Consider the following 26,246-nt stretch of genomic DNA (forward strand, 5'->3'; position numbering starts at 1 on the left):
GCAGTGCTTGACAAGCACACACCGATGTCAGATGGCGCTAATTACTCATTGGCAATAAAAAAAGATCACTCCCACAACTTCACTGCCAAACGAAAAAAAAAAATCTATTTCTGTTTGAAGCAGGTGCTATTACGTATAGAATGCGTGCTACTGTGGTCGAGCAGCGAATCATGTCTTCAGATGATAAAAGATCGAACGGCACTATATTCACCATGGAGAGCGCTCAAGAACGTGCTGTTAATAATAAATCGAAGCTTCGCACATGTTTCCGTCGAAGTCATGAGTCTATGTTCTTCAGCGAATTCATTATTAGTTGTGTCTAGTCGCTGTGTGCACGCCATATTGAAATAAATATGTTCCTTTAATTATCCCGACTCATCCCGAAGGCCGTATTTTCGATCAATCGCTATCGGACACATTTGACTATTGCGGGACGTAACACTCAGGTCGATGCGTCGCAGGAGCGACGGGCATCTTCCCACTGCGGTCGACGACTATAGTATATATGTTCGACGTTACAATAACACTGATGGCAGGCGCGCGCCGTTGGTTTCGTCACGTTCACTTTCGATGGCTTCGCCAACTGACTTGCATGGAAAAGTGACATCACTGTTCTGAAAAAAAAGAAAGAAAAAAAAAATCCGGAGGTAATTTTACGACCACAGGAAAGACGAAACAACAATTAAGGCGATGTGGTCGCCTTTCAGTGGTCCTCCAGGTAGCACTATGTTCTCTCTGTTTTTTTTTTTTTTTTTTTCTCGGAATGTAGCTCAACCGACGGCCTGAACTTCTAGCTCTTGCACGTGACATTACTCAATGTGATCGCCCCAGCTTTCACACTGTAAACTGTCTTTTTGCATGGCTGCAACAGCGCTTCTAAACATAAGGAGGAAGAGGAGGAGGAGGAGGAGGAGGAGGAGGAGGAGGAGGAGGAGGAGGAGCTGTTGCAGCGTCGAACGTACAGTATATACCAGCTTGCCGAGGACCGCGATATTGTAGCGACGCCTTTTTTTTTTTTCGATGCTATACCTTTTTCGCACTCCGTCAGTATAGTCAGAGGGACACCCTGTTCCTGCTATCAGTGGTATCAGCCGGCCGTGAGCGGTGGATTATAAAAGTTACAATAAATCGAGTGGAAGGTATCGCTAAAGAATCGTGGTCCTCCCTCCTCCAGTCTTTCCTATTGGTTACTCTGTTCCTGTAACTAAAGTGTAAACTAATTTACACCCTCAAGGCTGCAAAAGGGTGTAAATATGTCTTTAATTCACACCCCCAGATCCGTAACAGCGCAGCGGTGCGAGTTATACGCACATATACAGCCATAGGCACCTTAAGATTGTAAATTAGTTCACAGCGTATACACTGCGTTTCATACACACGAAGCGCTACCAAGCAAGCGCCCACCCACCCCGCCTGTGGGTGGGTCGGTGCGCTACCATCATTAACCTTTCTACAATCTTGCTCTCAGACCTAGTTGGCGCCATTCCCCGAATTTTCCGTGGTTATCTCGTAATTTCGAGTGGGCGCTTGCTCGCTCGGCATTTTACGGTATACAGCTCATCCGTGCGCACAGAAGTGGTTGTGACGTAGCCTATACAATGTGTCACTCATCGTCACTGCAGGTTCAACACGGCGACGCGAGAGCCGGGCGCAGTCGAACGGCACACTGCGCACCATCCCGCCTCCTGCGCCGGCGTCGGCAAAGACACCCGCGGCCGAAACGGCACCGCTGCCCTCACGGCACCCGCCGTCGCCCACCGAGCCGTTTCACACCAACCGACTGCTCGTGTCACAGGTGAGAAAAGAGAGCCACCCGCCGCATATTTGCCACACAGATGGAAGGAAGCGTATACTTCTAAATGGTCCACGAAACACGCGACAACGAAAAATAAAGAACCGGACGCACAAAACGCGCAGTCCCAATTTGAAAGCGTTAATGAAAGCGGACGTGTGCCTTCCTCTTTTTATAGCGGCCACGGTCACGTGACTTCGCTGCTTTCGTTAAAGAAGTTCGTCCGATATTTTTTTTTTTTCTTTTTCGTTGTCGCGAGTCTCTCGCGCCGCTTACAATTCTGAATCGCAACCAATCAGCTATAGTTTTCTATCTCATTAAGGAAGAAAGTGCTGGTGGTTTTTTTCTCCGACGAGTGATTCGATTTTGAATCGACTGGTGGGCTTGAGACGTCATTAACTAGCGCGAAAAGGGCATCGGACGACAGCATTAGGCACATAGGACAGAACGCAATAGATTTCAACTGTCGTGTGTGCTACTTGCCGTCGTCAGATGTCCTTTTTTTTTTCACGCTAGTTAATGACGTCTCAAGTCTGTAATAAGCACCAACTAGCCCAACCGACTTCTCTAATCGACTGGTGGGGTTTAATGCCTCAATGTAGCACACCGGCTATTACGGAACGCCGTATGCAGTGGGGAACTCCGGATTAATTTTTGACAACCTTTTAAAGTGCACACAAAGCGCTGCAATCGAGCGTTTTTGCTGACACCTCTTAAGTGCAGGCTAAATACATAGACGCCAGAAATGTCGCACAAAATAATAAATAGCACAAAGAACCCACGCACGCGAGCGCGCGCACACACACATACAAAGTATGGAAAAATCCCGCTGGCGTCGGCGCTTTGAATTTCTTCCACCTGCTCTTTGACGTCACGAATTTTAAGGGTCTCCTCGGTGCTTGTTTAAAGATGTTCTTAATACGCGATCGTTAAATTGTAATTCCAGAGTACACAACAACCGGGCATAGTAAGTTTTGAGGACGGTTGCTGCGGGAAAGCAGTGTGAATGCGCTAGTATACTGCGAAATATGTGACGTCACTCTGGCATTAGAAGCACCGTGGTGGCTCGAAATTCAACAATATCGGCCCCTCCGATCTACCTCAAATTATCAGCGTTTTGTTTTATACGTATCAATCGGGAAACAATTTAGAAATAGCGTCTTACCAGCCTAAAGTTATTTAGTGTTTATCTACATCGTTAACATCAGAAAAACATAAACTGTGATTTTGCTTGCCGTGCTTTGGCGAATACCACGGTTTGATTGTGTAGTGTGCCGTAACGAAAAGCTCCGGATTAAATTTTCACCATGTGGGTTTCATTAACGTGCACTTATACCTAATACAACAGCGCTTTTGCATGTCGCTCACGTCGAAATGCAGCCGGAACCGAACCCTGGACCCCGAGCTCCGCCACTCAACGCCATAGCCACTAAGCTCAGTGTCTCTGTGTGGCTTGTCATAATTGCAGGCGGGATGGTGATTAAGGAACACGTTAACTGTCTCTTAAAGATAACAGGAATGCGATCGTATGCCGAGGAAGTAGCTTTTCACGGATAACGTCTACGATTTGTGAGCAGAAAATGGACAAATGCTATTTCTTTCGTATATGAGGATGAAATCGGTCAAACGATGCGCGAAAGCAATTGCTTTTTCGGCCTAATTTTCTTTCTTCTTTAAGGTTCGCAACAGTCGCCGCCGTTAACTCGGCGTATTAACTTCGAAACTCGTTCACGCGCAAAAGACTAAAATAACCACGACAGAGTGAGCGGATGCGAGAAAGAAGTGGATTAATGCAACACCTCGGCAAAAGATAGCCGCGAATAGCTTCTTTTTTTTATTTGCTCTGTCTCGATGTTCTTCACGGCAGGACGGTGCAGCCGTGCAGACGGCTTCTTTCACTTCTTTATTTTACCTCACCGGCTCTCAGCCCACTGGGCCATGGTAATAATTAATGATGCCTCTTTTCTTATTATAATTCACCGACATTCGCGTGGGCCCATCTAGATTTTTTTTTTTTGCTTTATCGGAAGCCCGACTTGAGCGTTGGCAGTATCGAATATGTGCATTAACGAAGCTGTCTCATTCTGGTAGGAAGTATAGAAAAGGTTAATGCTTCTCTCGAAGAACTTCTGAAGAATTTTTTTAAGCCTTGGTACGTCGAAGCAAGTAATTTGCATCGAAGAACGTCGTGGGAAGTGCTTGCCGGCGTTCTTGCTGACTTCTACTTTTTTTTTTAGTTTCAGAGCATCACTGAAACCTGTCTGAATTAGTCTTCGAGACCGTTTTTCATTATTTCGCTCCACTTAAGACGTATTTTCTAGTAAGAGGTAATGAAGAACGATGTGCTGTCGGCTGTATAAGATGCTACAGCGCAGATGGCGTCGCTTACGTGAAGAAAATGTATATGTTTATAATGTTGTTTTAGTAAACAACAAGATCTCTTTTGTTGCCGTGCACATAGCGGCCATCAGATTGAAGGCTGTCGCGTATCATTCGCCTCGTATTCTAGAAAATATTCACGAAGGTTCTCTCGATTACAACTAGAACAGTGCTTGATTTTAATGAACGGAGGGAGCAGTTATCTTAGGGAATGACATTCAACAATAGATGGCATCCATCAGTCAGGTAAAAGAGAAGTCTTTTGAATATAAGCAAGCATGTTACGGTGTTAGTTGTGAAGCCGTTTTAATTTAGCTGGAGGATCAAGAGTCATGCAGACTTCGTGTATAGTCATCGCGGCGATGTGGTGTGCGTGAAAATGACAGAAACTGTGAGGGAGATTCTACTGCTGCGTACTTCTCCAGAAGTAGTGTGCAAAGATTGCCAATGGCTTTGTTGTTTCTACATGAAGCAGAAATAACAGGAACATGCAACAGAACTTCTGCACAAAACGAACATGATACGGAACTAAGGAAGCAGAGCCTTGTTTATCTTTTCTGTATGTCTGTCTGTTCGCACCGGTCGTATATATATCAATGTTTCACCAATCGATTTCAGCAAAAAATGCTCCTAGGATTCATATCTTCATATCTATAGGATTCATATTCGCTGAAGACCATCTTTGAAGTAACGCCAGCTAACCTGGCCTAGCCCTCATCTAATATCCCTTTTCTGGGATCATTGAGGTATTAAAAATAAATAAATAAATAAATAAATAAATAAATAAATAAATAAATAAATAAATAAATAAATAAATAAATAAATAAATAAATAAAAGAAACAAAGACAGAAAGAAAGAAACAAACTAAAAATTTATGTACCTTATGTCTGCAAAAAGTATTGTAAATGCGAGATTGAAAGGGCTCGGAGTAAGGCTTAGTGGTGAACACGTTAACATCCTGAGGTTTGCGGATGACAATACTTCGCCAAGCAAAACTGCAGATGGTTTACTACGGACTAATCAGGACGTGGACGGGGGAAATTTAAGGTTAGGTAGGAAGATTATACGCTCAAAAATGAGGTACTGTTGAGCAGTGCGGCGATTGCTTTAGTCAATATTTCCAAACAGAAAAGGAGCTATGTAAAATAGGCATGATGGACCCAGATCAGGTGAAAAAAAAAAAAAGGAAAACGCAGAGGACTTCAAATTTGTCGGAGTGAATTTTTCAGACACTCCTATATATCTTCAAAGGAAGAATTCTTGAAAAGAAAAAAATATAATCACTGTATTCTACCAGCGTTACCCGGCCAAATGGAGCAAAAATTGTGCGGATAACAAAGAAGCTTTGCAGTAAGCTAAATAGAACGCAATAAGCAGCAATGGAAATAGTAATTGTATCGGCGTACCGTTAAAAGAAGAAAATGCGACAATATATATTTATGGGAATCAAACGTGAATAAATTATTTTTCTTAATTTTTGTTAATATGATTATTAGGAGAGGTTGGCACCTTTATGGCGGTGACGGCTACTCCTTGTCATTATGCGAAGGAAACATATATGCACAAAAATAGTGGTGAATGACGACACAAAATATGGCACTCAGTTGAACACCAGATACATAAACACAATACAGTCTAACAGTACACGAATCACAAAGTTTTGTGTCTGAGTTCATACACGTGCGCATATAGAAAGTCAAATATTGTGAATGGCGAAATCGCAGAACACAAGTAATTGCACTGCAAAACACAGAACCCAAATATAGCACCCCATTTCTGCCGCAAGGTTTCGCCTATTAAATGCAGAAGTAAAGACGTTTAAAAAATATATATTCCAATATTTTGAATGACCAAAACACAGAACACAAGTAATTACACTCCAAAACGCAAAACACAGAACACAAATATTCAAATATTTCGAATGGGAAAAACACAGAACACAAGTAATTACACTGCAAAACACGGATCACAAGTAATTACACGTAGCATAAAAAACACGATCACCACATAAATAAATTTTGTAGACAGTACAACATTATCGTTGATAGCAACGCGAATATATGGAGTTGGCCCAGATGTATAAGGCGTATAAAAGGTGACAGGTGGTCTCGTAAAATAACATGATACTTTCTTAATGACAACGTCGTTTTATGCATTGAAGCACAAAAGTAACTGGAACTCCAGTGCGTTTCTCCGCAAAGTTTGGGAATTAATATCTCAAAACTGGTGTCATCCTAAGAATTCGTTCAAAGTGAATCCGCCTTGCGCACTGCACGGCTAGAATTCGCAAATTGAAATATGGGCCATAAGGTAATTAGCTAAAAACTTAATTAGTGAATTTTTGTTAATTAGTCGATTATGAGTGTCAAATTTTTGCGCATGTAATACCCACCTCTCCCAGTAGACGAGCTCATGAACTACAATTGTGCTATCTGCTACAGGCAACCTTTAAAAATATTTAAACGTGTTCGCTGAAGCACCCCGTATAAGAAGCCTGTCGTGAAAAGCAGCTGTCGGCATGACGAAGACACGTTCGCTTGATGAAGCTTTGGCTCTGGCTGAGGATTCCCTTGTTCGGCGGCTAGTCAATCTAAAAGCTAATTAACACAAAACTGCCGATACGATGGGCTTTGAGAACTCCCAAATTGCCGTCTTCGATCAGATAGTCCACTGTAAATTAAATACGCTCACGGCGCCGATGGCACTGGAGCTTCCGTATACTGTTGCTATAATCTTACGATTGTAACACTGCCATGAACTCCCATTTGCGGCACGATAAGCCCACTATAGGGTGAAACGAAATGATAATGCAAACGAAGCCAAGTATGGTGGAACAATGAAGAGCCATTAGGACCTGATTTCGATTTTTTCATTAGAGAAGGGGCAAGTTAGTGCTTATCGGAGCGAAGAGTCATTACTGCTCCGTGACGAGCAAAGAGAATCTTGTATTTTCAGATGTACCCAGTGATCAATGAGCTCATTAGGTGATTCATTAGTGATAGAATTACCGGTCACATTAACTAGAGTTTCGGAAGATAGAAATGGCAGCATTACTATAAGTTCGATCCTCACAAAACACACCGCTGTTGCGCAGCTTTTTTTTTTTCTTCCTTATTTTAAATTGCGCGTGCGTGTTTGTCCTAACCGTACGCGTGCATTTGGTGAAACACGTTATATGGTGTTGAGCTACGCTAGCGCTTCACAAACACCGATAATTTTGTTTAGAGTTACTGTTTTGGAACTTGGCACCGAGAAGCGCCCTTGCTTGTGTTGAATGCTATATAGGGAATTGGGAAACACAGTTATAGACTGCAGTCGCAGTGTGGTTCCTTGTCGGCTTGACGCCTTCGCGCGTCACCCACCGCAAGGAACTTAGTGCCCCTAGTTTCACAGTTTAGCCCAATGAATACCGAATCACACTTCCGGCTTCACCCTCGGAAATAGATGGGTAAATGTGGCAGGAAGAACAGAGATCGGAAGACTGCAGTCTTCCGCCAATATACAGGAGCCGCGCCCCGGGCAGCGCTTTTGCTCGACGCAGCTATATTGGTACTCCATCCTGGCAGACCACTGCACAACAATACAAGGACAGTCAAAGAACAGACGTGGACGACGCGCTGTCCGTGCGTCTTTTTTGATGGTCCACGTATTGCGCGCTGGGCCGCAAGAATGCATTGCCCAGTCTGCTTAAACCATCATTCTTTCAATAGAACTGCAATTAACGGAGAAGCATTGCGGAGAAATGTACCCGAAAACTGACAGATACGTTTGGTCCGCACAAAAAGTTCTTCTTTAAATTTGAACACACGCACACGCACTCAGCGAGAGAGAGAGAGCGAGAAGTAGAGAAGGAAAGCGCGAAGAATGCACCCAAGCACGTACTAAAAAACGGGCTCTTTACATTTCAGTATGCGGGACCGAACACATTGTTTCCCGGCGCAGTTGTCTGACGGGAAAAAAAGGGGGGCAAAGAGAGTTTCTTGACGTCGCATGCGCCGCCGCCATTGTCGCGCATTCTCTTCGCGATGTGGGACAACGACGAGCGGCCATCACTGCGGCGCATCGGCCCTCGTCACAGTGCATGCATACATGCCCGGCGGGGCGGATTACTCGCAGCGCGTCGGTTGAGTTTCCGGAAACCGCCGGGCCGTTATATAGTGTAGTTGGCACGAAAAGGGGGAAATGAGGAGCCGAGTCTCTTGCAACCAAATGTCCGCCGCGCGGGCCCGTTATTCTCGCGGAAGAGCGGGCTTATCGATTCTGGACGCGATCCAGCCACTGAATCGGTTCGTCGGGCGCAGATTTTTCCCGTCTCGCTGACAGCAGCGCACGCGGAAGTGGACCCCCGTCGAGGGATCGGGACGCAAACAATAATGTCCCTACCGAGCCTTTACCGCTTTGTCCAGTGACGAGGTACATAATATCGTCGGCGCGGAAATCATAGGGGTTTGTTTGCTCGTGCTGGTTCGCAAAAAAGGCGCATGCACGCTTCGAGGACCGTGTAAATAACGTCATGCCACTTAGAAGAAGGGGTGAAGAAAATATGCATATAAATGACGGAGGCTTAAGTGAAAACGCTGATTGGTTTTGCGGTATACGTTACTGGGGGGATACTCGCTCCTGCAGGTTGCTTTCGATCCGGTGATATCCCAGTTTCGCCTTTTGTGTTGAAGCGTGCCATTGTGCACGTGCCTGCGAAGTTATGTATTTTTGTTTGTTGTGTATAGGTGTTGCTGGAAGATTGCATTTCTCCTCCTCCCCCCCCCACCCGTTTTTTTTTTCCTGCGATAGAAACTGTGTTTATGCGGCGCGCAATCAGCCCCCGCGTGGGCCTGCATGAAGGAGTATTTTTTTTTTTTTTGCTTGGTTGTGCGCAGAATGCCCGGAAATTGATGATGTGAAAACGTTTCATTTGGTCCCTCCCGTGCGCTTCAACGTCAAAAGAAATACTTTGACAACTTGCAAAAAAGAGGCTTTGAGCATGCGTTTGTTGCAACCGACGGTGTTCCTCGAAGGGCTGAAGACATTGTGAAAGGAGGTCTCGAGTTTCTTCACGCATATCTGTGCGACACTGATACCCGATGGACACCCGGTGACACGCTTCTTAATTAGCAGAAAGAGACGCTAAGATGGTGCGATTGCCTGTGCAGACTTTCAGGCTACGACGCCCTGAAATAACCACCTTGATTGACTGGTTCACCCATGTACATACCACAATCAATCAATCAATCAATCAATCAATCAATCAATCAATCAATCAAGCAATCAATCAATCAATCAATCAATTCACCTTACCCGTGTTGTTCTGCTTGCACCGGGGGATCCTGCCGTCTTGCTTTGCGTTTTTTCTCGCAGTTTGACTCCGAAAACATCCGGATATTAACGCGACAGCATTAAGGGCCCTGTGTCGCGGGAAATCCGGCGTCAGCGTCGGTGTCAGCGTGAGCGCCGGCGTGGGCACGCCGGCGTCGGTGGCAGAGAAAATGATCCCGAACCACCACCTCGACCGCGCAGGCCCTCCGCGTGGCGCAAGGCGCTAGGAATTTCTCAAAGTAAAATCCGTCAGCAAAATCGTTAAGTACGACTTAACAACAACCTGCAGACATGATAGCGTCGGATAGTAATTTGAATGTACAAAAAAACATAATTATCATAAACATAACAAGGAAACTCAAACACGAACCCTTTTTCCAGAATTTCTACCATACCAATAGCGGCGCGCGCAGAGGTGAAGGTGGAGAAAATAGAAAGCTGCAGTTGCCGGGAAGCCTGACAAGCATTCAGAGATCTTTGAATGCTATCGCGTTCCGCTCTTAAAGGGGAAGCTTAAGCGTCCTCCATCTTTTTGCACCGGACTTGAAAGTTTCAGTATATTAATACACAGAACGAGAGTTACATATAAAACGGTGAGGGGCGGGGACGTCAACCATAATCAGTTTTGATTTACTAGTGTGTAATTGAAGAAGTGAATGAAGCGATGAGGAGGTCAAGCGACGAAATCAATAACTATTCCCTGACGCCAGACACAAATAAACGCAATGCTTGTCGACCTGTCACGCAATCCAGTGCTCTTTGTCACAAAGCATTTCGGAGGCTGGAGCGGTTGCTATCAATAGTTGCTGACGAATTGGGATGGCGAGTACTTTAGATCGCATCCTACCCGGTTAATGACGGACAGTTCTGGCTAAAGAAAAGCTTTGCGAGTTTGGCCGTATATGTCTTAGACACGAATTGCTCATTCACTATCCAAGCTGCTCGATGCGCGTTCCTCCGAGTTGCTGCTTTAAGGCCCAAGTTGCTCATTCAAGGTCGTACGTGAGAACGTCGCTTGTACCGTTATGCCAGACGCCCACTCATACCAGAATTCTGTGCATGGGTCGCAGAAAATGGATTGCTGTCAGGCTTTGCACAACTTCGATCCTGACTGCCGCTCCGGCTGTATTCTCACTCGTTTCATTTTTGAGGACCATATATCTCTTCGTTTGTGTTTGCCTTCGTTATTCGTAAATAGAATATTTGTTTGCAGTGTAAACAAAATCATTAATACCACCTTCGCATTTCCGTTTAGCTTGTGTTCTTTACCACTCCGAATCACGCATCCAGTGGACGTGTTCATTTGATCAGTTATTGCGCACGGCTGGAGGCTTATACAATTTAGTAATGCTCAGATATAAAGCAAGGCTAGTGATGAATTTTTGGATGTTATCAAAAAAGTTAGACCTTGCTGAAAATGTTATGTTTATATATATATATATATATATATATATATATATATATATGAACGAGAAGAAAGGGAACCGAGGGGCCCGATTTTTATTATTCATATTATAAGAAGGCTCGAATCATTTCGATGGGGGCGAAATGCGAAAACACCCGTGTACTTAGATTTAGGTGCACGTTAAAGAACCCCAGGTGGTCCAAATTTCCGGAGTCCCCCACTACGGCGTGCCTCATAATCAGAACTGGTTTTAGCACGTAAAACCCCATAATTTAATTTTTTTAGAAGGCTCGAATCCGGCAACATTGATGCCTTCAGGGAGCATATGTGGGTTTATTGACCAGTTGCCATCACCCAAAAAAATGATGACGTGTTCGTGACGCCTGTGGCAGAAAGGATGTTCCACATCCGCCCCTAGGTTTGTTAATGGTGGCACTGGCTAACACTCCCAGGGTTAGTTCTAGTTGTAAAACATAAATACCCCAGAAAGTGGATGGGAAAACGGCTCCGCGGTAGCTGAATGGTGAGAGCATCGCACGCGTAATGCGAAGACGTGGGTTCGTTCCCCACCTGCGGACAGTTGTTTTTTCATCCGTTTTCATTTCCATTAATTTATCATTTTCTTTAATTCAATTAGTAAGTACAAGCAATTCCCCCTATGTTGTCCTTGGTGTCATTGTTTGTTGGCTTCTTATATAATTTTGTGAAACAGAGCAAATTTATGTATTGTGCTTATGTTTTAGCTAGATTGTGATTGTCATTATCTTGCATTTAGAACATGATGTAATTATTATTTTTTCATCACCCATCCTTATTGTTTCTTGTTTGTTTATAAGTGACTGACTTAACATCCGCAAGGCCTACATAATTTATCTCGTGTTGGACCAGACGCTAAAGCCACCTAAGCAATCAACCCAAATATTAGTGTACTGTATTCCTCTGGAGGTTCAATAACGCCCCGACAGAAGAATAACTAATTATTCCCCCCTAACTTCCGTCAAACATGGATGCTCACGTCGCCTGCCTTCCTTTATTTAAGTCTTGCGCCGCCGCCTCTCAGCAATCGCATTCACTTGCACGATCGCCGCGTTCACGGCCTCACTTCATTACGGCGCCAAGTCGTTTAGGACGGAAGAACGAGTTTACCTTAGCAGCCGCGTTCGATGTGAACTGCGCTGAATTGTCAGGTTACGCGCGTGACCGGTGCGAATGGGTCCTGATATTAAGAGCCGAGTCGCAAATAAGGGAGAAAACATACTAAATAACGGAAAGAAGCATCAGCTCCGAGAATCTCTGCAGCGAATAGCCCAGGAAGGGAGCGGGCCGTTAACGACCCACTTTCGGTGCCAAAGGACGAAGCAGTTAGGCTCGCCACATTATGCACGTGCTCTTGGAGAGCCCAACGCTCGTTTGCGCCTACTCGTGCTCACGCTCGCGTTCGCCCAGGGGCCTGTTTACACACATCTGCACGCTGCTCGAAGGGGGGTAGCCGCGCTGCGGCCGCTAATAGACTATACCGCATGCTTCCGTTTTGCCCTTACACTGAACCCCCGCCGCTATCAACCTGTTTAAGTTTCTTTCCTGCTTTTTGCGAGGGCGTGCTTCTCTTAGCCGTCCGTCTCGGAGGATAGTGTGAAACGATTTTTCCTCTTGCGATGCGGGAAACGTTAACTTTCTAAAGTATAGCGTACAGCGCCGCGCAGTTGTGACTTTTGTGTCCTTTTTTGAGCATGCACGGAGCGCTCTCTGCGCACACACATAGTGCGCGGAGGTGGTTTGTTCTTTCAGCTGGGACAGGCGCTGGTTCAGCGAAAGAAAGAAAGCCAGTTCAGGCCTCGAAGAACAGCGTCTTAGCAGCCGGGACGTTCTCTTTACATGCGGAGCGCGCTTCTTTTGAGATAATACACGAGAAAGCGGTATCATTAAGCAACAACAACGACGAAAAAAGAAAGAGTCAGTTAAGCGAAATGGCTGCCAGAACAGATAAACCGTAAGAAAAGAATACGAAGTGATCGCTAAGAAAATTTTTGATTCACGAGATCCGCGCCTGCGTTGCAGGAGTGTCGGTGTGTCTGTGCGCGTTTTAAGGGGAAGGATGAGGGGGGCGAGCTCGTAGACCATCCTCGCGCCTGCAAAGGTCTGGATGGGTATAGTTCGTTAAGAAAATTTCGCGTGTATCATGATATATATATACGTGCGGTAATTTTGCAGGTGCATGCGTCTGTGTGCGGATTCGGCGCACGCGTATCAGAGGAGCGCGAGAGCTTTAGCGGACCATTAAGCTGGCCTTACAGCAAGGTGAAAGAGCAAAGGTGCCTCGGCACGAGGGAAAAACGAGGTGCCGCAGGGACGGCCTGACCTCCAGAATGAATGATTCTTCTCTTCTACTGGGATAGAACCCTAATGCGCTTCTTTCCGCGTCCGTGAAGCAGCGCGATGCGCCATTTCGGATTCGTGTCTGTAGTTGCGTGTATAAGAGGAGGAGTTTCACGTTCGTCTAGTATGTATACTGGTGGGTATATAGTATACATTAGGCTGCACTAGTGCTGAGTACCGACGCATGAGCGAACGAGGGCGTGTTTCTGTACACGCTGTCTGCGCTCTTTCACTCTCTCGATGGAATCGAGGGGCGCGATTCGTCTTCGCTCCGGGTGATGCCACGATAGTGCCTTTTTCTTTCGCGGAGCTTTCGTCGAGAAAAGAAGCAGGCGCGCGGCTGCCTCCCGAAATCTTGTTCACTCGCGCAATATAACCCGCTCGAGTGCACGGAGATGTTCTCGCCCATTTTTGAGAGCGGAAACAAATTACCCGGCTGCAGATGGAAAGGTCGGCTTCGCCGTTTTCTCTACGCTCTCTCCCCTGCATGTTCGTTTGTTTCTTTCTTTATTATTATTTTTTTTTCTTTTCCTCCGGCTTTCGCCCGCAAGGCGGAAACGAAATGTTCGACCGGGCATGGTGCTAGCTGTTACAGCGATATCTGTTATGGGCTCTAAAATCGTTCGAATATGTGCTGAGTGATGGTCGTACTAGGCGTCTGTCGTAACACGCCCAGCAGGGTCTCCCAACATGGAAGCGCAGTGGTTGCACAAGCAAATCTCACCGCAATATACACGCGTGGCTTTTTGTTGAGCGGTGTTTAAGCGCACCTTACGGGGATTATTACCTCCTCTTGTTCGCCGAGTCGCGAGCGGTTGTGATCGTGTGTCCTGTGTCTGTCCGTAGTTTCTTCTTGCGCTGTGTACTTAATGACGAGGAACGTAACCAAGACGACGACGACGACGGATGGTCCGCAATGGTTGTGGTCGTCTTTGTTCCCGTTCTCGTCATTAAGTACACAGCGCAAGAAGAAACTACGAACACCCACGAACTAGCTCAATTCATCGGTATTTTGACCATCTTCTCCATTTTCGTCTCATCTAAATTTCTGCATCGAGTAGCGAGCCGGATTTTTTGTTAACGCTAGCCTCCCTGTCTGCATGTCTCCTATCCTTCGTTTCTCTCTCCTGTTCAACAGCAGAACTCCCTAGTGATTCAGCCATGGGCACCACCGCAGAGGCCGGAGTGCTGATTAAAGAAAGAAAGAAGAAAAAAACGCGGACAGACGGTGCTAATTGAGGCCTGATAATTTCTGTTTCATTCGAGTAACAGTATATATGTGCGCCCTGGAAAACGACGTCCGAATATTACGTTACTCCTTAATGCGAAATTTGAGCGCAGGCGTATGCGTGTTTTTATTTCGCGATAAATTGAGGCAAAGAATTTGAGATCGAAATCGCCGCACCGTCTGGCAGTGGGCCAGTGCCTTCAGCGCCTTCGCAGAGGGAGGGGCAGCATGGGAACGCTGGCTTAATGAGTGCTATCGGAGCCAGCTGTGGAAGAAGACGACGACGAACGCGCGAGCAGTGGCACGAGCGCGTTCGCGCGGTTACGCCGAGGGACGCCGACGCTCAACCCAGGAGCGGGCGCCAAAGGCTGCGCTCTATATAGAAAACAGCATAGTCAGAAGGCTGGACGGTGTGCTGAAGCCTGGATACATGACAAACTGGGCTGGCACATAACAGGGCAATTGAAGAACACTTGGAGATGCACTTGGGGTCCTCCAGAGAACTCGGAACAGGCTGATGATAACGGTGGCGTTAGCAATGCCTGCAGTAGTATACAAGGGCGTTAACTTAACTCGCAGATTAAACACACGTATGTGAAAATGTGAGGAAGTGGGGGAAAAGCTCTTGGAAGCCCAAAACGAGCGCCTCGTCGATTATATATACTGTGTAGTGTGAAAAAAAAATGCAGCGCTCTTTGTTAGGCTGCCGTTTATATCGTGTTTAGCTCCATCAAGACTACATGTAGCCGGCACTACACCGTTCACGCATCTCTCGTGCTTGCCGTCTATACTATCTTCGCGCATTATCAAACTGCGAACAGATATTAGTGCAAAGTCTGTTCTGTTCTATGTTAGTGAGCTATTGACCCGTCTTTCGCAATGTTTCTCTCGTTGCGCACTTGGGTTCGTGCCGTTTCTAAGCCGTATGGCTCTTATGTGAGACATCGGGAAAATCGAATGTTCGGGATCTCGCTTTTCTTCGTGAATTATTCTATTGTCAGCCCTCTTCCGTGTGACAATCCAAATGCAAAACAATAATATTGATAATAAATGAAGAAAGCAAACCGGAGAGTGCCCGACGTTTTCCCCACATTTTATTTGTTGTTATCCAAGTCCTTTCTATGGTTTTCAATACCTGTGCACATTATGCGATATCGCCTTCAGGCACCCGTTCAGGAATCCTGGCTACGCACGGGCGCAGAGTTTGCCAGAAGCGGGGTAAAATGCCCATGAATATACGAAGACCAGCTTAAAATTCGAGCAAATGTATATAAGTATTTATAAATACACTGAAGAAACATTCTTCGGAGTTTCTTTCTTTTCTGTAACTATATAGGGAGCTTAGCAGGCCATTTAGTGAATCCATGTTTGTTTCGTTTTGTTGTTGTTCTCAACCGAGCGGAGGAAATGAAAACACGTACACGCCGCATGCTCCCCCTGCTTCTCATCTCGCGTGTGCATGCCAGCGCCGTCTCCCTTGTTTCCTTCATTTTTCCACATATGTCAGCGAATTACTTTTCCTATTCATTTATTCATTGAGGTGCCAGCGTCGACGCAGATACATATTCGCTTCTGAGCACAAGTATCACGCTTGAACGAACAAACACATATGAGCCCTGTGGCAAAAAAAAAGAAAAAAGAAAGAAAAAAATAAACCGATTAGCGATCTGGAAGCCTCCAGGGGATTTTCTTCCTGAAAACACAGTTTATTCCAGAGTTTCCGGCTTTCAGATCTCGGTGCTCTCTTGCGTAAGTCGAGCTGGCGACGGTTCCGTGACATTCCCCTCGCGTACGTTGGAGTTTCATTAGTGGCCTCGATATGTGGAATGTTCACTCTTTAGCGTTATTGTGATTGCCTGAGCGTTTTTATTTTAGGTTAAATTCATAAAGCAACCCGGCCGCACTCCCCCCTTTTCTTTTTTTAGTTTTTCTTTTGTTTTACGTTAGTGATATCTGGCAAACATGCCCGTCAACCAACGCCGCTCGATGATCTCATTAGTGGGCGTCGTATTTCCGGCAAAACACGTATGCCACGTTATTACCTAAACCAGTCGTAAAGCTCTGTATGACGTGCAAGTCGTAAGTATCTCAACATTGAGGCGCCATTTTCTTTAACGCTTGCTTGGCGCTTTAAAATTTTATACATCGTGGGTGCGTAAAAGTAGGTCCGTTAATGTGCATTTGCCACATCTACGCCGGCGCTGATAGGTGCATGTGTAAATGGGACGGGAATGGAGGAGGTTCCACTGGTATAATATATGGCGCATACCGAATAAATATTTCGAACTTTAAGCTAGGTTGTATTTTGGTCATTTCAATTGTTGCATTATCAAAAAAAAGAAAGAAAGAAAGTTAGAAATGAAAGAAAAAGAACAGGAGAGCAATTCAAGTGACGGGTGAACAAACGAATATTTTCTTGCATGAAAATCCCCAGTACATGCGCCATTAGCTCTCATTGAAATTCTTGGACGATTCTTATGAATTAAGCTTTCTATTTCTTGAGCGTACATTTGTCAGACTAAAATAGCCCCATGGAATGTTGTGTCCTCATTCTAATAGCAACGTGCCAACATGTCAGCAAACTTGCAGTCAGTTCAACGGACGTCGGAATTGCTTTGCAAGTACCGTAGAAAGATATAGCAAGAGTTTAAAGGGACCCTAAATGCAAATATAAAGTCAACGTGGACTGTAAACATACCATTCCAGAAACCTTACATTGCTTGTTTCCTGCCATGAAAAAAAAAAACAGTTTAAGAGAAAATCGCATCTGAAGGGGGGTCCGCGCATACCTTTAGCGCAATTCAAATCGCCCACCACCGAACGGGGGAGTGGGGACGTTGCATACACCATCGTGCACCGCTCTTTACTGTCGTCGTTGTGTAAAACTAGTAAAACGGCACCCGACAACGGCGCTAGGCGTTCTTGCGCCAATCGCAAACGCGTGACCATGGAGAAACCGAGCCAAGACATAGCGTTAAATTCGCCGTTGCAGCTGCTTTCGGCCAAGTGGCGTGGGCCGTTCGGGTATATCCCGCGACATAACATGGAAGTGGAATTCTCTGGAACTTTCAGTTTGTGTGAGGGTTAGCAACTACTGACCGAAACTACTGAAGCTATGTGCCATACATTACCCAGCGGAACCTCTTCCATTTGCCGTCCCATTTAGCCACGCAGCTATCAGCGCCGGCGTAGAGATGGCCTGGGAACATAAACGGACCTGTTTACGCGCCACGACATCTAAAATTTAAAGCACCAAGCAAGCGTCTAAAAAAAAAGAAAAAAGGACATGCCGCTTCAAAGTTGAGATATTTTTTAATTGCACGTCATACAGAGATCTACGACTGGTTTAGGCAGTAGCATGGCGTACGTTTTCAGCCAGAAATGCGACGCTAGGGAAATTACTGAAACGTGACAGTGGGGGCGGCGCAGAGTCGAGCGAGTACGAAACATTTCGACCGCTCACGTCGTTGTCAAGGGTAATGCCAATGACTTCTTTTCTTTTTTTTCTAAACATCGAACAGAACTGGACAAGTAGCATTTTCTTCCGTCGTATAATGCAATGCAATGTTCTTTTAGTTACGAGAGGTTGAGTACTAGTCGCAGATTTTAAATGCGGAGTGCCTACGTCATCTGGCTGGTACTTGAATGTTCCGGTTGAGCCGCAAATCGCGTCCTGCATTTACCTGAAATTCTCGATAACTGAAACTTTGTTCGTGATAATATTGACGCCCTTAGACGTTCTCGAGAATTAATCTCTCACTTATAGCTTGATTTAATATTTGCATTTGGTTTCCCTTAAAGGAAATCTCAAGATGTCAGCCCTACTATAGTTCGGCAGGTGTTCACAAAAACTTATTCAGGGCAGTACGCGTGTCCCAGTCCAGCGTGACCCTGCACATCAGAGCGCTGTTTACTAAAACTCTAGCACGAACTCGCGCGCCCGATGTACTAACACAATATTCTATAGTCTCGTACTGCACTGTTATGCTGGGGCAGTATGTTGCGTGCGCTCGGATGGCGTATCGGGTGCTAAGCATTAGGTCCTTGTAGTAATAGTAGTAGTAGTCGTAGTTGTTTTTGCTGTTTTCGTTGTCGTCGTCTTAGTCGTCGTTGTTGTGGTTGTTAACTAAACGAAAGATAACCTACCCAGCACTTGCGCGTGACGTGGAATTGATACGCAGCGCTGTCATATTGCCGGTGATTTCGTAGCTCTGTGCGGAGAAGCTAGAGCGAAGTTATTTCAACATTTACACACTAGAAGACTCAATCAGCGTATCCTCTCCTGGATGGACTGAATAGTCCGCCACTTCTAGCGATATCTGTCCAGCAGTGATGCTGCGCGGGAAATAATATATTAAGCCTAGCGGTGTAACACGTTTCTAGCGCATATCGGCGATTGTGTGCAGCATGTGGGACGCACTGCCGTTTGCGTTGTGACAATCAAACATTTCATCCAAACATTTAAGAGTTCCATTCGAACCAATTCTGCCCAGTACACGTGTCGAACCGTGTACTGATTGATGCACCGGTCGCGCTTCTTCGCGGCAAACGGTGGGGCGTTGCGCAATTTGCAACTTGACAGTTATCACTGTATCGCTGTCCTGAGGCGTTGCGGAAAGCTGTGCAATTTATTGCGTAACCATGAGCATTCTCGACTATCGTAAGTTCATCATTACACGCCGCAATGCATTTCGTAGAAACGCACGCGAGATATGCAATCATTCCCGCAAGAGAGATCATAGTAAAACAATGCGATGATGGCGAACGTTATTCTCGTCGCCAGGTAGCCGTTATCCAGCTTATACAAAATTCAGAAATTTCAAAGGCGAATCACGATGTGACGGGAAGCAACTTCTCGATGTCCCAATTAAACACTGCCGCCTCTTTCACCGGAGTCAAGGCAAGTGTAGGTTTAGGTATTTCGCTGAAAATGAACTACTCTTAGCTTAATGACGTTATTTATTGTGTTTAACGTTGCAAAGCAACACAGTGTCAATGAGACACACTGTAGTGCAGGGCTCGGAATTAATTTTCAGCGCCTGTGCAGCTGGGGTATTCAAGAAATGACGCACGGTAAGCAAGAAAAGACGCACAAACTAAACACAAGTGGCGGCGCCCCTTGAGCAATGTGTTCAGCGCACGTTACATGCTGTGAAAGAATTACGAAACATAGGTTTCAGCGTCGGTATTTAGGGACTACACCCTCAGATATCGGCGTTGCAGGCAACGAGTCCGCCGGCAGTCTCGCGTGTGCAGTTCAGGCCAACGAGGAAAGCAGGTCATCTTAAGCTACTTTCGTTGGTCGTGGTTTCCATCACACCAATCTTGTGTGACTAAAAGACTTCAAAGCCACCCTTACTTTATCGTATGCATCATCACATCTGCACAGGATTCAGCACAAACTACAACGTAGCATTGCAATACAGGGCTTACTTAGCATGTTATCGTCGCGTGTGCTCTGTCAATGTCTTGGTGACATTTACCACTATTTGCTAGAGTGTGCTGAATTTGGGGCACAAGGTGCAGTGTTAATACATGGACTGAAGCTCAGGGCGGTTTCACACACAAATGCAATATACATATCGATTCCTCGAGTACACTATATATATATATATATATATATATATATATATATATATATATATACAGTGGAACCTCGTTGTCACGATTCTGCATAATACGGTTTTCAGGATAGTCCGTTTTTTTTTTACTCCGTTAATACGATTTGGTTGGATAATACGTTGGATGATACGCTTTATTTTTCGGTTCCCGTGAAGATCGTATCAACGGGATACCACTGTATTTAGGAGACAGCTGCTGCGGCTGCCCTTAAAATTCCTCCGAGATACAGAGAGAGTGTGCTAGCGAACTCTTGCACCAGAAGTGGAAAACCCGTGCTTCCCCGTGTGGTTAAAAAACGATTGTTCCCGGCAGCTCGCCAGCTAAGCGACAGTAGCAGTAGCGGTTGATAAGGAGAGAGGAAAAGGTGCGGTAACGGTGCGGTAACTTTCTCACCAAGTGGAGCAACTAAACCGTGCCTTATGGAACGGGAGAAGCGAGGAAAAAGAAGAGTGTTTTCGCTTGCTGCAGTTATGTGGCTTCTGTCATCTATAATTGAGGAACACTGTACTGGGGACTTTTCACAGTGCCGCATATCGAGTGAGAAGCATTTGCAAACATCTGTGATTCTGCCGCCATGCAATGAAACGAGTACATTTCTCTCTATAATTGCGTTATTATCCAACATGGACCGGGACCATTGCTGCTTCGCTTATAGATAGATTCTGCTTCATAAGTAAACAACTATGGGAAGTTTTTTCGCCCGACATGTTCCTGTTTTTTGACGCGTATTCTGTGTGAAATCTGTAATGTCAATGATCCTGCCTTTGACCTGGACTTCCCAGTCCATACGCTTCACCCTCGCGGCAATTTTCCATTTCGACCAGAAGGGCCGGACATTAAGCGCCAAAGATGGAGGTTGCCCGCTTAGAAAAGTAAAAATACTTCGGCTGCAAACATGCTTCATATTCAGCTGCATAGATACATATAAGAGAGAGAAATAAACCAACAAACACGGAAATGCAAGGAAGTTAACCAGACGAACGTCAGGTTTGTCACACTTCTCCTTCTGTCCAGAGGGCCTGCGACAGGGTGGAGGACCACGATCTTCCAACCCCGACGTGGGTGCGGCCCGCGACGGCTACGCGGACTCTGAACGCGGTTCCTCAGGACCATCAATAAAGTTCTTTGTCTATCTGTCTGTCTGTCCCTTTCAGCTTTGCCACCGGTTTTCCGAGCAGAAGCACTCGTGTGCGAAAACATGACCCAAGACGCTCACCCAACTTGCATCCCTTCTGCAATGAAATGGTTCAGTGATACGCTTTGGGCGATACACTTATGATAACCCCGGTGTATGATGCCCTCTACCCCATCTTTAGCAAGCATGTAATTTTAAGATAATTCGGGAGTATAGATACGTAACATGTATCCCGTCACAGGCGGTGCTCATAAACCGGGTTAAATACAGACGCGGAAATGGAAGTCGGCGTCAGGCAGTCTCTAACCCTTGCCCATGGAGGCGCATTAAGACACGAGGAAACGTTAGGCTTAGCAAGCTAAGCCTTACGCGTCGCTTGACCGTGCGCGTTTCTCTCCGCTTGTGCAGCCGACGGCCCAGGTGCACCGAGCGGGATGGGTGCTGCGTACGCTGCTGCTGTTCCAGGCGCCGCAACTGATCCGCGACCGGAAGTACCACATGCGCCACTTCCGGCGATGCATGGTGGGCACCGAGATGGTCGACTGGCTGCTCCAGGTGCCGGCCACCCACGTGCGCCTTAACTCGCGCGCACAGGCCGCCGGCATGTGGCAGGTCCTGCTCGAGGAAGGCGCCATCAACCACGGTGAGAAGAGACGCGTCCGCCATCCGTTTGCATGTCGCGCCTGCAGTGGTTACGCTGCAGCGGTGGTGCACGCAAAAGTAGTAGCGTTGCTTCCTTGCTTTAATACAGTGACACACTATATAGAATGACGATAGACTGAAAAGAAGGTGCGAAGCAAGCGCTGCCCCGTAAGTGCAAAAGTTCATTAAAGCGATGGCTTTCGTTAGGTACTTGAGCCACTTTGGATGGTTGAACGATATTGCACACTAAAAAATGGCATGCACCCAGTGATCCAAGATATCTACTCGCTTGGGCCGTTGAGGTTGTGCCGGCTGTTATCTTGCCGAGCAGACGATGTGGTAGTAAAAAGGCTGCTACGGAGGCTAGGTGGTGTGACATCGTGGCTAAGCGCGCTGCTTGAGGTAGGATGAAGGGCAGGTTAGGAACAAGAAGAAACACAGACGAAGTGAAGGGCGCGAACTCACAACTGGGTTATTTTTCACGTCGGCATTGGCCTTATGTACACATCTAAGCAACAAATATAGGAAAAGAAAAGTGACGCAATGAAACAGCACGGAGACAACATGGACCACTGAGTGATCGAGTGCCCGAATAGACAAGTTGCTGCTCTGCGACGTTGGACGGCGCCTTCTACGCCATGAAATTTCCGCGTTATCGAACGCGTTGATCATCGTTCAAGTTGAAATAGCCTCATCTAAAAAAATATTTTCGCCGATTATTTCGATAACAGACTCACGTGAGAAACGCTATGCTGGTAAAAAGAAAGGCGCAAGGAGAGAGAAACTAAAGATAGGATAAGGCAGACATGTCAAACAGGCTAGTTTCTGGTTTTCAAACTGCACCGATGGAAAGAGAAATGAGCAATAGAAAGAGGGTCATGGTCAGTCGAGCAAACTAGAAGACGCAAGGTGGAACTGCAAATGGTAAGTCAGAGAGGTGCGCTTCAAAACAGTAGTAGGGTGCAAACAGCTTGTGTCGCGAACAGAGGGCCGTGTTATTTCAGGAGTGGCGCTATAGAATGCGCTCTGATTGGCTGAATAAGTGGACGTGAAGAAACAAACCCCAGGGTGGGCACCCGATTCATCACGGTTCCTTTTTTCGGGCCGTGTACGCGTCGATTGTATTGACCGCATGAGAAGAGCAGAAACTCCGTGACGTAGATGAAGTGCCAGCCGTGGCAGTGATGTATCGCGTTCCGGTTTGCGACGGGTGAGCGTGAAAGTGTCGCAGTAAATGGTACGTCGAGCGTTAACCACAAGAGCGATATATATATATATATATATATATATATATATATATACAGGGTACAGGGAGTTCATTTTTAAGATTTATGGAATTTTCAAAAATCGCCTGTGGCAGGTAGAGTAATTCTTATCGTTAAGCTGGGTTTTTCGCAGAGGCGGACATTAGTAGCACGAGAAATGAAAACACATATTCAACTATATAACAAAAAATGACTAATGAACTTCTTAGTTAAATACTTTACGACACATATTGCAATTTACGAATTGTAGCCCGTGAGTTTGCAAGACGCATCCACTTGAAATGAATTTCCAGGAATGCACCAGTTTCGAGATATTTCCCAAATTGTGGGACAGAATACGTGAGCGTTCCAGTTACTTTTGTGCTTCAATGTATAAAACAGCATTTTGGAAAAAAGAGTAAGTGGAACAACAGTGCATGTTTACGGCGAGTTTGATGGCGCATATCTCCAAACTGGTGTCATTCTGGAAATTCATTCCAAGTGGATGCGCCTGACAAGCTTACCGGCTACAATTCGTAAATTGCAATATGTGTCGTAAACTAATTAACTAAGACGGTAATTCGGAAATTTTTGTTAATTAAATGAATATGCGCTTCGATTTCCCGTGCTACTAATGTCCCCCTCATCGAATAACCCAGCTCAATGATAAGAATTATGCTACCTGCCACAGGCGATTTTAAAAAATTCCGTAAAGTTTAATTTTGAACACCCGATATATATATATATATATATATATATATAATATGTGTGTGTGTGTGTGTGTGTGTGTGTGTGTGTGTGTGTGTGTGTGTGTGTGTGTGTGTGTGTGTGTGTGTGTGTGTGTGTGTGTGTGTGTGTGTGTGTGTGTGTGTGTGTGTGTGTGTGTGTGTGTGTGTGTGTGTGTGTGTGTGTGTATGCGCGCGCGCGCGCTTGCAGCCGATGAATCCAACTGACTTTACTTTCGCCTCTTTCTTGCACGTCATGCGACAATCCCGAGTAAAGCTTTGCAAAGCGTTCGTACTTAAGGCCAGTATAAGGCTTCGTTCGCCTTGTCTGTTTCTGGGAGTGCTGCAAAAAAAAAAAAAAATGTGCTGTTTGCTTTCTCACCCGTCGATTTCTGTTCGCACAGGACAAAAATACATAACCTGTTAGCGCCGGGCATCTTTATTGTTTTGTTTCGTTTTGTCTTAGAACAGGAGATTACTGTGTGTTTTGGTCTTTTCATCTTGAGTTTCAGGAAAAGTTTAACTTTATGTTCAACAAACGAGTGCGTCGCCTTCCCCATAGTACTGAGAATACAGAAACGCGAAATTATACTGGAGTACATCCCCACACATCAAGTATGACCCACACAATATGGCGGACGTCGTCCCAGAAGTGGAAATAAGGCGCGAGCGTGTGAGCTATAGTACCGATATCCTTGCCACCATCTCTTCGATTACGAAGTCCTTGCTTCTTACAAGCCTACCTTCGGCTCGCCGGTGCCGGTATAGGGAGGTCGGCCGTCTTGCGGAGGGCAAGAAAACAGTGTGGAAAAGCCTGCTTTCAGTATTTCTCACATTCCCTAGTGATAATTAGTACGTAAAGAATAGCGGAGAAACAAGGCAAGTGCGCGAAAGAAAAAGAATAAACGTTCGAGAGGCCTATCGAAGAGACTGATATTCCCGGCCGCTCCTCTTGTGGAAGTGCGGGCGACGCTGTCAGTTTAACTGTCCCGGTCGTGCGTTATTGCTTCAGCATGCAAGACAGGAAAGCTGTGTTTTTTAGTGTAGTCCGCATCCTTAGCACGACTTTCTTCTGGTTGGAGAGAGAGAAGTTTTTCTCTCTCTTTCTGGCTGGAGTCCGACGAGGTGGTGAAAGTCTCCACAGTCCTGTTGTCCGCGCTGCATAAATTTAGGCAAATAAATAAATAAATAAATAAATAAATAAATAAATAAATAAATAAATAAATAAATAAATAAATAAATAAATAAATAAATAAATAAATAAATAACATAAATATCAAAATGCATCAAAGAAGAAGGCATTCTGGGACGCTAGACGCCAGATTTCCATGGGCTGGCGGAAGTGAAGAACGTCCACGGATACTTTATTGCTCGGTAGCTAGCAAAGATGCCAATAGAGACTGAAGCCAATGAAAGAAACGAACGTAATGTCGATACTATTGATACATTTTGTTGTTTCAGGCGCCGCTCAGCTTTATCGACTGCTGGAGATTGTGTAGAGCTTCGTACTCAATATTCTAGAAGGAAACCTCACGCTTATGTCTACGTGCGCAGCAAATTTTTAGGCAGCATTCATTTTATCCCTCGTGGTTACGCCGACCTTACGGATTTTTAAATTTACGTTCTTGAAGCAATTTTCTATAGTTGTTTTATCAATAGCTTTCTCTATGACAGAAATTATACTCAGCTAGCCTCTAACTATTATACGATGGTTTTAAGTACATTGCACACAAAACTAATTGTCAGTGGTATAAAATATTAACGCACGCTGACTGCCCAAACATCACAGAGATTTAGCTACACGTGTACCGGGAAGCTTCGTGAATTATTTATGCCCTAGAAATTACACAAATAAAAAAAAAAAGCCGGCAGATCCCACGCCCTGTGGGAATCGGATGTTATGCGAAGCAGTGTGCGGGGGGCCTATCAAGTTAACGAAACGACCATGAGAGCACCAAAACGTAGGCGGTTCTTTCATGACTTACATGACACGCATGTCATGACATTCATGACATCATTGATATTCGTCATATACTCTTGTCATAGTATGCCAATTTTGGTGCATATCAAGTGAACGAAACGACCATGAGAGCACGAAGACGTAGGCGGCTAGTTAGATAGACAGATAAATTTATAGATAGATAGATAGATAGATAGATAGATAGATAGATAGATAGATAGATAGATAGATAGATAGATAGATAGATAGATAGATAGATAGATAGATAGATAGATAGATAGATAGATAGATAGATAGATAGATAGATAGATACTGTCAAAGTAGCAAATATTCGCCAAGAAGAGCTTTGCATTTAAAAGTATATTGTTGTGGTAAAGCAAATAACTGTTCTAAATATACATAGCGAGGCTAGCAGGCGACTTAT

General features: G+C 45.3%; 1 protein-coding gene across 7 annotated transcripts in view; it reads left to right on the top strand.

Moving 5' to 3' along the window:
- LOC119441883 (rap guanine nucleotide exchange factor 4) overlaps positions 1-26,246 on the top strand; it is a 531,616-nt gene that overhangs the window by 440,846 nt on the left and 64,524 nt on the right. For all 7 annotated transcript variants that reach the window (XM_049661695.1, XM_049661696.1, XM_037706519.2 and 4 more), the window contains 2 exons: positions 1,623-1,795; positions 21,660-21,894. In XM_049661695.1, coding sequence (XP_049517652.1) covers positions 1,623-1,795; positions 21,660-21,894 — 408 coding nt within the window. The remainder of the gene's footprint in view (positions 1-1,622; positions 1,796-21,659; positions 21,895-26,246) is intronic.

This window comes from Dermacentor silvarum, chromosome 2, assembly GCF_013339745.2.
Source record: "Dermacentor silvarum isolate Dsil-2018 chromosome 2, BIME_Dsil_1.4, whole genome shotgun sequence".
Lineage (NCBI taxonomy): Eukaryota > Metazoa > Arthropoda > Arachnida > Ixodida > Ixodidae > Dermacentor > Dermacentor silvarum.